We start from the raw sequence: 13562 nt of genomic DNA, 5'->3' as shown, positions 1-13562 counted from the left end.
TGAGGCAGGAGAATCGCTTGGAACTGGAAGGCAGAGGTTGCAGTGAGCCAAGATCAAGCCACTGCACTCCACCCTGGGTGAAAGAGCGAAACTCTGTCTCAAAAAAAAAAAAAAAAGAAACAAAGAAAGAAAGAAAGAAAAAAGAAAAAAAAATAGCACAGCAAATGTCTTTCAATCTCTTTAGGACCTCCGGCTAGCCTGTTTCAGCCACCTCGTCGTCCTGGCCTTGGAACTGTTGGAAAACCAATTCGACTGTTAGCCAATCATTTTCAGGTTCAGATTCCTAAAATAGATGTGTATCACTATGATGTGGATATTAAGCCTGAAAAACGGCCTCGTAGAGTCAACAGGTAAGGATTAGAAACAGTGGTTTTCTGTATATTTAAGTGCATATAATTTATTTATGTATCATATTGTTCTCTAAATTCATCCAACATGTAGGCTTTGTTATTCTCTAAGATGATAGGTTTCTTAATAGCAGGTTTGCTGTCTCATGCTTGGTTATCCTCTGTAGGCTCTAGCAAAGTGCTGGATATATTATTAGTCAATCAGTAAACACTTATTTAATTATGAAAAAGAAAGGTCGCTCTTTCATTGACCAAGGGTAGCAAAAATTTACTAAAATAGGTGAAGACATTAGTGTCTGTGGGAAATAGAACTATCTGGAAATTCAAATTTTATTATTATATGTTGGCTTTGGACATGAGAAAGATGTATATATATATATAATATCAATACAGAAGATTACTTGCAGATTTTTTCTTGGGGGAAAAGAAAGACAGAAAAGTCATCTTGGAGTACTGAGAAAACTAAGCACAGAGAGAAGCTCTAGTTATTTCTAGCATTATCTAAGAGTGGTCCTGATGAGAGGATGTAAGTATTGTGGTCTGTATAGCAGGAATTTACCTGGTGTGAAGACAGCCCTGTAGCAAATATTCTTACAGTGTGCTGAGTATACATCCACTTTTGTTTTCTCTGTTTCTATGCAGTGACATTCAGGCAATATTTGATATTAAGATTCTTGCTTTTTTAAGATTGCTCTTTGCTGTCAAGTTAAATATTTTGTGCCGCTTGATATTTTTCTCATTATGGATCAAAATTTGGCTTTCTGGTATAGTTCATTCTCATGTAAACCCATTATTGGCTATTGTGTAACTGAGATCAATAGTAGTAGAAGTGGTGGTAATGGATAACATTGATCCATCCAACGAATATTTTATTGAATGTTTATTTTGTGCCAGGTATTGCCCTGTGCTCTGGGAATTCACCATGAACAAAACAGGCAAAAGTTTCTACCTTTGAGGAGCTTATATTCTAATGGGGAAGACCAACAATAAATGAAGAAGCAAACAAAACATGTATTTTATTAGTTGGTAATAAATGCAATAAAGAAAAAGAAAATAGAGATGGAAGATAGGAAATGGGGATAGGATGAGCACTGAGATTTATATATGAATGAATATATATGTTTATATATACATATACATGCATATGTAGATATACACACACGTATGTATATGTATATATGTATGCAAATACTTAGGGAAAGTCTCACTGAAAAGTGATATTTGACCTAGAGGAGGTGAGGGATATCTGCATGAAGAGTGTCCCAGGCAAAGTCAGAAGCTTGGTGAGTTCAAGAAACAGCGGGCCGGGCGTGGTGGCTCATGCCTGTAATCCCAGCACTTTGGGAGGCTGAGGCGGGCAGATCACTTGAGGTCAGGAGTTCGAGACCAGCCTGGCCAACATGGTGAAACCCTGTCTCTATTAAAAATACAAAAATTAGCTGGGCGTAGTGGCACGTGCCTGTAATCCCAGCTACTTGGGAGGCTGAGGCAGGAGAATCACTTGAATCTGGGAGATGGAGGTTGCAGTGAGTGGAGATCATGCCGCTGCATTCCAGCCTGGGCAACAGAGGGAGACTCTGTCTCAAAAAGAAAAAAAGAAAGAAAGAAAGAAACAGCAGATAATTCTGGATTGCTGGAGCAAGTGAGTGAGTGGGGGAGAGTGATAGGAGATGAGGTTGGAGAAATTTCAGAAGGCCTCTATCATGCAGAACTTGTAGACATTCATAACACTTTGTCATTTATTCTGGTTAGGTGAGTTTTAAATACTAAACCCACAACGTGACTAAATAAATCTAAGACATGACAAACTTATATTTTTAATGGATTGCCCTGGATGCTGTGCTGAAATTAGACCCTAGCAGGTAAGGGTGTAAAGCATGGAAATTAATTAAGAGGCACTTGGAATGATTCAGGTGAAAAGTAATGGTGGTTTAGACTTGAGTAGTATAATTGATAGTGATGAGAAGTGGTCAGATCCTGCAAATATTTTCATACTAGTGTCAATAAGATTTACTGATGGATTGAACATGTGGTGTGAAAGAAAGAAATTAGTCATGATTAATTCCAGGGTTTATGTCCTGAGCTACTGGAAAAAAAGGAGTTGTCATTTATCAGATGGGGAAAACTGCAAGAGAAGCAGAAGCAGGGAGTAGCAGATCAGGAGACCTGTGCGTTTTGGACATCAGGGTTGAGATGACTATTAGACATGCTAGTGGAGATCGGCTGTGGTAGCTCGTACCTGTAATCCCAGCACTTTAGGAGGCTGAGGTGGGAGGATTGCTTGAAGCCAGGAGTTTGCAGCAAGCTTAGGCAACATGGCTAGACTCTGTCTATATTAAAAAAAACAAAAGGCCGCGCGCGGTGGCTCACATCTTTGGATGTGAGCACTTTGGGAGGCCGAGGTGGGTGGATCATGAGGTCAGAAGATTGAGACCATCCTGGCTAATATGGTGAAACCCTGTCTCTACTAATGATACAAAAATTAGCTGGTCATGGTGGTGTGTGCCTGTAGTCCCAGCTACTCGGGAGGCTGAGGCAGAAGAATCACTTGAACCCGGGAGACGGAGGTTGCAGTGAGCTGAGATCGTGCTACTGCACGTCAGCCTGTTCGACAGAGTGAGACTCTGTCTCAAAAAAAAAAAAAAAAAAAAAAAAATAGCACCACTGCACTCCAGCCCAGGTGACAGAGTGAGACTCTGAGTCTTAAAAAAAAAAAAAAAAAGGAGGTTGAATACAGTATTAAGGTTGGATTCAGGGAACAGTTCAAGGCTGGAGACAAACATTTGAGAATCATGAGCTTATTGATGATAAAGCCATGAGACTGGATGAGATTATGTTGAAAGTGAGTGTGTGTGGAGAAAATAAGGCTCCTACACTGGGTCTTGAAGCACTCCAATATTTAAAGATTTAACTGAAAGATTAAAGGCGATGAGGAAGTATCAGCAGGAAGATTGGCATGGAGAGACCACTGGGATAGGAGAAAACCAGGGGAGTGGTGCTCTGGAGGCAAAGGAAGAAGATGTTTTAAGTTGGAAGGATGGATTATCTAATGTTCAAGGAGCATTGAATTTAGCTATATGGAGCCCACTGGAGGACGTCGATAACAGTAGTTTGGTAGAGAAAAAGCCTTACTTGAGAAAGTTCAAGGGAGAAAGGGGAAGAGGAATTACAGACAACTCCTTCAAGGGATTTTGATACAAAAGGGAGCACAGAAATAGAATGTTCAGACGGGGAGAAACTGAGATTAAGAAAGTTTAATTTTTTATTTCTGTATTTTTTTTAAGATGGAGTCTCACTCTGTCACCCAGGTTGGAGTGCAGTGGTGCGATCTTGGCTCACTGAAACCTCCACCTCTGGGGTTCAACTGATTCCCTTGCCTCAGCCTCCCGAGTAGCTGGGATTACAGGCATGCACCACCATACCTGGCTAATTTTTTATTTTTAGTAGAGACGAGGTTTCACCATGTTGGTCAGGCTTGTCTCAAACTCCTGACCTCAAGTGATCTGCCTGCCTCTGCCCCTCAAAGTGCTGGGATTATAAGCATGAGCCACCCCGCCTGGCCCAAGAAAGTTTGATTTTTTTTTTAAGATGAGAGAAATTAGAGCATATTTGTATGCTGAAGGGAATAATCCAGTAAAAAGGAAAAATTTGATGATTTAGGAGAGAAGACAATTCTTGGAATGATATCCATGAGCAGATCAGAGTACAAAGGCTTATTGTGGGACAAGCACCATTCTAAATACTCTATGTGTTTTACCTAACACTGTATAAATAAATAAATACTCTGTGTATTTGCTCAATTAAGACAACCACTTTTCAAGGGGAGTATTATTATTATCATAACTTTACATATGAAGAAACAGACAAGTGAAAGATTAAGTAACTTGTCCAAGGTCATGCAGTTCTGCCACTTAATCATTGTGTGATCAGGGACAGGCCACTTGCCCATTCTGAATTTTTCTTTTTTCTTTTCTTTAATATGAGGACCATAATCATTTTCCTATTTGTTTTACGAGGTTGCTGTGAAGATTAAATGAGAATAGAGGTGAAAGTAGCTCTTTACTCTAAAACTTTTTGGTCAGAATTTAAGAATGTAAGATGAGAAATTACTCTTTTCTAGTATGAAAATGTATAGTTCTTAAGTTAGCTCTTTAAAATGGAGATTGTACGATACCACGTCTCTCCGTCAATTTTTTTCAGTCGCATGATTTGGTTTGTAAACATGACTTTCCCACAGATTTCATTTGTAGTAATATAAATGTATTAGCTAGTTGTGATGTATTTTGGCTTTTAAGATATTGTTCCCACACATGAAACTCACAAACATTGCTAAGTTAAAGCACCTAACTTTTCATTGACTCTAGCATTCAAAAATCTCACAAACCCTGGTCTGTCCATATCTTAAACTCTATACACCAGTTTTTTTGCCACTGCATTTATTCCACAGCCTGCATACAGTGTGATCTGGCATATATGCAAGAACACTTAAGTAAAGTTCTGCATGCTTGATTGAGAAAAAGACTTTTATTCTAAAAACAAAGAAGCTATATTAATAATCTTTTTGGAAAGAGAATATTTTACAACATTCCCTTGTCTACACTGCTTGGAATAAGCACTTTGAAATAAGACAAGCACTTTGGAATAAGACAAGACGGTATACAGAATAATAAATCACTGGCATTAGGCAAAGGGGTTGACTTATTTGTTTGTGTATCATGGATCTTAGATTTACTGATCCTCAGATTTTTAAATTCCTGCTGATTCTCTTTCTCAAAACCAATATACTTGAATAAGGATTTTTTTTTTTTTTTGACAGAGTTTTACTCTGTTGCCCAGGCTGGAGTACAGTGGAACGATCTCAGCTCACTGCAACCCCTGCCTCCTGGGTTCAAGCGATTCTCGTGCCTCAGCCCCCCAAGTACCCGGGATTACACCATGCCTGACTAAGTTTTCTATTTTTTTTAGTTGAGACTGGGTTTCACTGTGTTGGCCAGGCTAGTCTCGAACTCCTGACCTCAAGTGATCCACCTGCCTCGGCCTCCCAAAGTGCTGGAATTGCAGGCATGAGCCACCACGCCCAGCCAGGATATTGATTTGATGACAAACTTATCATCGTTCAGTGATGTACCTCCGTGTCAAACTTAGATATCCAAGATAGGTTATTCTTTTTTTTCTTGAGACAGAATTTCACTCTTGTTGCCCAGGATGGAGTGCAATGGCACAATCTTGGTTCACCACAACCTCCGCTTCCCAGGTTCAAGCGATTCTCCTGCCTCAGCCTCCTGAGTAGCTGGGATTACAGGCACGTGCCACCATGCCGGCTAATTTTGTATTTTTAGTAGAGACAGGGTTTCACTGTGTTGGTCAGGCTGGTCTCGAACTCCTGACCTCAAGTGATCCACCCACCTCAGCCTCCCAAAGTGCTGGGATTACAGCCGTGAGCCACCACACCCAGCCAGGTTATTCTTATAAGGCTGTGTTTATCACAGGAGAGGATTTTGGAAAGAGGAGGTTGAGAGGATACCATAAATGTTATTCTCTCTTTTATTCCCCATTTCTGATATCATCTTACAGTTGTTTTTGTACACTTTATGCTACCTTTCTTTAGTTAACTATTTTTTAAAGTACTCGAATCAATTGTAACCTTAACTCTTACTTTTTCCAAGTAATACTGAACCGAATTTAAATGATTAAAGTATGATGATGCTTTTCTTACTGTTCACCATTTCTGAAAGCTAACTGCCATTATCTCCATTACTGTGAAGGGAGGTAGTAGATACAATGGTGCGGCACTTCAAGATGCAAATATTTGGTGATCGGCAGCCTGGGTATGATGGCAAAAGAAACATGTACACAGCACATCCACTACCAATTGGACGGGATAGGGTAAGTGTTAAGAGCAAGAAATACTTAGTTCATTTAGTAGTAATTATACATGACAAAAATATTTCCTTTTCTTCCCAACACACGCAAAAAACATAAATGTTTGAGGTGATGATATCCTAATTAACCTGATTTCATTATTACACATTGCATACAGATATCAAAATATCACATGTACCCCAAAAGTATGTACAACTGTCATATATCAATTTTTAAAAATCTGTATGTGAGCAGAAAGAAAAGTTTCTGTAATAACACATCAATTCTTAGAAATTTTTTTTTTTTTTTTTGAGATGGGATCTCGCTCTGTCACCCAGGCTGGAATGCAGTGGTTTGGTCTCCACTCACTGAAACCTCTGCCTCCCAGATTCAAGTGATTCTCCTGCCCCAGCCTTCCGAGTAGCTGGGATTACAGGCATGTGCCACCACACCTGGCTAATTTTTATTTTATTTTTTTCCTTGAGAGACGGAGCCTTGCTCTGTTGCCCAGGCTGGAGTGCAGTGGCGCGATCTTGGCGCAGTGCAACTTCCACTTCCTGGGTTCAAGCGATTCTCCTGCCTCAGCTTCCCAAGTATCTGGGACTATAGGCGTGTGCCACCACGCCCAGATCATTGTTGTATTTTATTAGTAGAAATGGGGGTTTCACTATATGTTGGCCAGGCTGGTCTCGAACTCCTGACCTCAGGTGATCCACCCGCCTCAGCCTCCCAAAGTGCTGGGATTACAGGCATGAGCCACTGCACCTGGCCTTAATTTTTATTATTATTATTATTTTTTTTTTTTAGTACAGATGGGGTTTCACCGTGTTGGACAGGCTGGTGTCAAACTCCTGACCCCAGGTGATCCACCATCTCAGCCTCCCAAAGTGCTGGGATTACAGGCATGAGCCACCACGCCCAGCGAGAGTTGTTTTTTATAGTGATGATAGATTTGTTATTCTGTCCATATTCTCTTGTCTTAGTTAACTGATAATTGAAAATGAGATGAGCATTAGGATTGAGGTTGATTATGTCATCTTTACGTAATTTCTCACATTAACCATGTACTTTAACAAAGTACTACCTGAATCTGAACAACAGGGTTTTATAAATTATAGAAAACTATATAATACTCACTTATGAAAATAGATTATAATAGCACAATACTTTTTTAAACATTTATTTTTTTTAAATTAGAAAAGTACTGTGTGAACATATGCTCATAATAAATTTATCCAGACAATCTAGAAATGCTGTGATTTACTGCCTCCACCACTTATCTGCACCCTCACTACCATTTTCCTTTCCAAAGGAAACTACTATAGTAGTTTGGTATGTATCTTTTTAGATATGTTATGTATATTAGCTGCTATTTATACATATGTTGATGTGTATTCTTATTGTTTTGCATGTCACTCTATGATTTGCTTTTCATTTAACAATATGCCTGAAAGATCTTTCCATTTCTATACATTTATATCTACCTTATTTTTTTTTTCAAATTTAAGTTTTTATTGTTATAAAATAATATATAACATAAAATTTACTATTTTTGGCTGGGTGTAGTGCTTCACCCAGCCAAAAATCCCAGTGCTGTGGGAGATCGAGGTGGGAGAATTGCTTGAGGCCAGTAGTTTGAGACCAGCCTGAGCAACACAGGGAGACCCATCTCTACAAAAAAAAAATTTCTAATTAGCCAGGCATGGTGGTGTGCACTTGTAATTCCAGCTACTTGGGAGGCTAAAGTGGGAGGATCCCTTGAGCCCAGGACTTTGAGGCTACAATAACTTATTATTGCACCACTGCACTCCAGCTTGGATGACAGAGCAGGACCCTGTCTCAAAAAAAAATTATGATTTTATGTTACAGTTTAATGGCATTATGTACGTTCACATTGTTGTGCATCCATCATCACTATCCATTTTCAGAACTTTTTCATCATTCCAAATGAAAACTCTGTACCTATTAAACAATAATTCCCCATACCCTACTGTCCCTGGTCCCTGAGAACCGCTATTCTACTTTCTGTCTCTTTAAATTTGACTATTCAATGTACTTCATAGAAATAGAATCATGAAATATTTGCCTTTTTGTATCTGGCTTGTTTCATTTAGCATAATGTTTTCAACCGTCATCCATGTTATAACATCTACCTTATTTTTTCACTATTGTATAATGTTACATATTAAATTATACCCCTACTCATGGACACTAAGTTGTTTCCAATGTTACGCAATTGTAAAAAAAAGTTAAATATCCTTATGCATGTATCATACTGCATATTCTTGGGATCTTTCCCACAGCCATTGTAAACATTTGTGTTTGTATTCATGTATTTTTTTCCTTAGGTTGATATGGAGGTGACTCTTCCAGGCGAGGGTAAAGACCAAACATTTAAAGTGTCTGTTCAGTGGGTGTCAGTTGTGAGCCTTCAGTTGCTTTTAGAAGCTTTGGCTGGGCACTTGAATGAAGTCCCAGATGACTCAGTACAAGCACTTGATGTTATCACAAGACACCTTCCCTCCATGAGGTTAGTACCTTGGTTTGGATTATTTCCTACAAATGTCAGACTTTTTTGGTAGGTTGTACTGGAGCCATTGAAAAATTTCTGCATAAGTCATAGTTCAAATTTGATTTCAGCTCCCAGAGTTGAGAGTGAAATGAAGGACCTTTCACATGTTTAATGTGACACATGCAAACTCTTATTTCTTCAGGTACACCCCAGTGGGCCGTTCCTTTTTCTCACCCCCGGAAGGTTACTACCACCCTCTGGGAGGGGGCAGGGAGGTCTGGTTTGGTTTTCATCAGTCTGTGAGACCTGCCATGTGGAATATGATGCTCAACATTGATGGTAGGATGGAACTCTCTTTATCCAATAACTCTTTGGGCTGGTTTTTGTTTGTTTGTTTGTTTTGGCCCTTCCCTTTTCCCTGAAGTGAAGTATCCTTCTCTGTTTGTTAGTATCTGCAACTGCTTTCTACCGGGCTCAGCCTATCATTGAGTTCATGTGTGAGGTTTTAGACATTCAGAACATCAATGAACAGACCAAACCTCTAACAGACTCCCAGCGTGTCAAATTTACCAAAGAAATCAGAGGTAAGTGTTTGCATTAATGTAGTCTTGGAGAAGCAGCTCAGCATGCTGCACGTTGCCTGTGCTCTGGAGTCACACAGACCTGGGCTTCGGTCTCAGGCTAACCACTTCTATCAATGGGACCTTTGTCAAGTTCCTTAACCACTGTGAACCTTAGTGTATTCATCTCTAAGGTAAAGATAATAATATATACCTTGTAGAGTTGTTGTGAGAATTAAATGCAATTAGGCTTATAAAGCTTTCTAGCATAGTACCTGTCACATATCAGGCACTCAGTAAATGCTACGCTTACCCACTTAAGAACTTCCATTTTAATAAAATAACATAAATTCGTTTATTATCCTTCTGGGATTTCTTTTCTTCTTGTTATTAGTTAGCTTCCCTCACTAGAATATAAACTTCACGAAAGCTGTCTCCAGACCTGAAAATAAGCATCAGAACATAGTTGATGCTTAATAAATATTTATTGGATGAAATAATAAACTAAAGGAGATTGAGCATCTTAGGTCATCTGAGTTCTAATTTATTCTGCTTAACTCAGGTTTTTTGCCTATAACGATGAAATTGTCCCCATATTCTTGCAATTTTTATCCTGTACAATGTCATGACATTTTGAAGACAACATTTGAATCTGTTTTTGCCACTGTGATTTTAATTAACTGATGTTTTGCCTTTTAAAAAAAATTTCAGGTCTCAAAGTTGAGGTGACCCACTGTGGACAGATGAAACGAAAATACCGAGTTTGTAATGTGACTAGACGGCCAGCCAGTCATCAAACGTATGTTAACCACATCTAAAGTAATACAATTACATTTTTAGTAACAGAGAGAGCTACTATAATTGTTTTAAGAAACTGGTTATTGGCCGGGCACAGTGGCTCACACCTGTAATCCCAGCACTTTGAGAGGCCGAGGTAGGTGGATCATGAGGTCAGGAGTTCAAGACCAGCCTGGCCAAGATGGTGAAACCCCATCTCTACTAAAAATACAAGAAAATTAGCTGGGCGTGGTGGCGGGCACCTGTAACACCAGGTACTCGGGAGGCTGAGGCAGAGAATTGTTTGAACCTGGGAGGTGGAGGTTACAGTGAGCCGAGGTCACACCACTGCACTCCAGCCTGGGCAACAGAGCAAGACCCTGTCTCAAAAAAAATTAATAAATAAAAAGAAATTGGTTATCTTGGCCGGGCATGGTGGCTCACACCTGTTATCCCAGCACTTTGGGAGGCCGAGCCAGGCAGATCACTTGAAGTCAGGCATTCGAGACCAGCCTGGCCAACATAGTGAAACCCCGTCTCTACTAAAAACTACAAAAATTAGCCAGGCTTAGTGGCAGGCGCTTGTAATCCCAGCTGCTTGGGAGGTTGAGGCAGGAGAATCGCTTGAACCCAGGAGGCAGAGTTTGCAGTGAGCCAAGATCACACCTTGTACTCCAGCCTGGGTGACAGAGTGAAACTCCATCTCAAAAGAAAAAAAGAAAGAAATTGGTTATCTTATACTGAAATTTTCAAGATCACCAGAATCTTTGCTTTTAACACCAAAGTTTTAAAACATTTTCTGAATATTTTTGGTAGAGGTATTTATAAAACACATTCCTTGCCTTTAATTCAATTTACCTCTTAAGTAGAGTATGTTAAACATAGATTAACTTTTATTTAATCTATGTTTTATTTAATCTTTTTATTTAATGATGCAGAGTCATTATAAGCTTTTTTTTATTATACTGTTGTCATTCTTCTTTTTTTTTTTTTTTTTTTTTTTCTTTTGGAGACAGGGTCTCACTCTGTCACCTTCTGGGCTCAAGTGAACCTCCCACCTCAGACTTCCAAGTAGTGGGATTACAGGCATGCACCACCACACTCGCCTAATTTTTTTTGTAGAGGTGGGATTTTGCTATGTTGCCCAGTCTGGTCTTGAATTCCTGGGCTCAAACAGTTTGCCCGCCTCAGCCTCCCAAAGTGCTGGGACTACAGGTGTGAACCAGCACACCCAGCCTACTGTTGTAATTCTTAATACATGGCTCAAAAGGTCTATTAAGGCCTAGATATCATATAAGGCTGTCAGGAGAAGACATACATGTAAATAAAATATATGAGAAGACATTTTATATGTATGTATGTATCTTCTAAAAAAAATACAGACACACGTATATATATATAGTGCTTGGCACCGTCATGGCCCACTGCAGCCTCAGCTTCCTGGGCTCAAGCAATCCTCCCACCTCAGCCTCCTGAGTATCTGGGACTACAGGCACGTGCCACCATGCCTGGCTAATTTTTGTATTTTTAATAGAGATGGGGTCCCACTTTGTTGCCCAGGCTGGGAGAAGACATCTATTGCTTTGTGTTTTGTGTGGATTTCTCTCCCTCCCTGTGTAGGTAGCTGTCACTTCTTACAGCTGTTGGTGTCTATGGCATCCTCCAGCAGCATACTCCTTTCCATTTCCCCAATCTCATTTTCCTAATCACCCAACACTTCTTTTTTTTTTTGAGACAGAGTTTTGCTCTTGTTGCCCAGGTTGGAGTGCAATGTCGTGATCTCTGCTCACTGCAACCTCCACCTCCCGGGTTCAAGCGATTCTCCTGCCTCAGCCTCCCAAGTAGCTGGGATTACAGGCACCTGCCACCATGCCCAGCTAATTTTTTGTATTTTTGGTAGAGACAGGGCTCCTCTATGTTGGCCAGGCTGATCTTGAACCCCTGACCTCAGGCAATCCACCCGCCTCGGCCTCCCAAAGTGCTGGGATTACAGGCATGAGCCACTGCGCCCAGCCCATCACCCAACACCTCTAATCTACTGAAAACTGTGCCTCAGTGAGACACTATATGTGAAAGTGCTTTAAAAATTATATCTGTATCTTATTCTTGTAATCAAGATCATGTCTGACATAAACATAAATATTGGCTCTTCTAAATAAAGAGTTAAATATACAGTATACACTTTACTACATTTACATTATTTTGGTTACTCAGAGCCCCCCCCCACACACACACACACACCTTTTTTTGCTTATATTCAAATCTGACTTTGTTTTAGATTCATGATTCTTAATTTTCAAACTTTAGTGCATATCAAAATCACCCAGAGGGCTTTGTCTAGATAGTTGAAATTTTCAGATGGCTTCTGGATAAATAAAGTGCATTATTTCAGTCTGATTGGAATAAATTCTTCAGTATGACCTCATGTACATACTACATGAATTTCTTAAGAGTGGTAAATTGGTATTTCATGTATTATTTGTATTATACCATTGACTTCTTTCTCAGAAAAAAAAAAAAGTTACCAAAACCTTATGAAGTCACTGTTGAGAATTGTAGCATTTGTTCAAGAACTGTGCTCTTTTCATTATTTAATTATTTCACATAACCCTGTTAGAATAATTAGACTTATAGACGTATATAATCTTTGCTGAAAGATTATAACTCATATATTTAAATATCACATAGATGACCCTTACTGCACCACTACTTTGTAAGGCTGTGGCACTTAAGAAAGCAAGATTAACGGGCTGGGCGCAGTGGCTCACGCCTCTAAATCCCAGCATTTTGGGAGGCCAAGGCAGGCAGATCACTAGAGGTCAGGAGTTCAAGACCAGCCTGGCCAACATGGTGAAACCCTGTCTCTACTAAAAATACAAAAATTAGCTGGGCATGGTGGCAGGCATGGTGGCAGGCGCCTGTAATCCCAGGTACTCGGGAGGCTGAGGCAGGAGAATCACTTGAACCCGGGAGGCAGAGGTTGCAGTGAACCGAGATTGCACTCTAGCCTGGGCAACAGAGTGAGACTACATCTTAAAAAAAAAAAAAAAAAAAAAAAGCAAGATTAAAACCCGGCATGGTGGCTGACAACTGTAATCCCAACACTTTGGGAGGCTGAGGAAAGAGGATTCCTTGAGCCCAGGGGTTCGAGACCAGCCTGGGCAATGTGGCAAGACCCCTCTATAAAAAATACAAAAAAATTAGCCAGGCATTTGTCCCAGCTAGTTGGGAGGCTGAGGTGGGAGAACTGCTTGAGCCCAAGTGGTGGAGGTTTCAGTAAGCCAAAATCATGCCACTGCACTCCAGCCTAGGTGACAGAACGAGACTCTGTCTCAAAAAAAAAAAAAAAAAAGCAAGATTAAAGTTATCATTGTACTAAGTATTTGAGATAATTTGCCTACTGGAAAAGCCAAATAGAGTATCTTAATTATGCCAAATATTCTGGCACAGTCTCAGATTCATGTATTTGGTCTTGTTGTCTCCAGATCCACATGTATTTGTTCT

General features: G+C 39.9%; 1 protein-coding gene across 7 annotated transcripts in view; it reads left to right on the top strand.

The window, feature by feature from the left end:
- The window catches only part of LOC100977537 (argonaute RISC component 4), a 50068-nt gene that overhangs the window by 9099 nt on the left and 27407 nt on the right, over positions 1-13562 (top strand). For all 7 annotated transcript variants that reach the window (XR_010113504.1, XR_010113503.1, XR_610809.5 and 4 more), the window contains 6 exons: positions 185-350; positions 6113-6233; positions 8558-8739; positions 8924-9060; positions 9171-9305; positions 9993-10080. Coding sequence is in view for 4 of the 7 variants with exons in the window: in XM_034961236.3 (XP_034817127.1) it covers positions 185-350; positions 6113-6233; positions 8558-8739; positions 8924-9060; positions 9171-9305; positions 9993-10080 (829 nt within the window). In the remaining 3 variants the exon portion in view is untranslated. The remainder of the gene's footprint in view (positions 1-184; positions 351-6112; positions 6234-8557; positions 8740-8923; positions 9061-9170; positions 9306-9992; positions 10081-13562) is intronic.

Source organism: Pan paniscus, chromosome 1, assembly GCF_029289425.2.
Source record: "Pan paniscus chromosome 1, NHGRI_mPanPan1-v2.0_pri, whole genome shotgun sequence".
Taxonomy (NCBI): Eukaryota; Metazoa; Chordata; class Mammalia; order Primates; family Hominidae; genus Pan; species Pan paniscus.
This window is presented reverse-complemented; position numbering and strand designations above follow the sequence as displayed.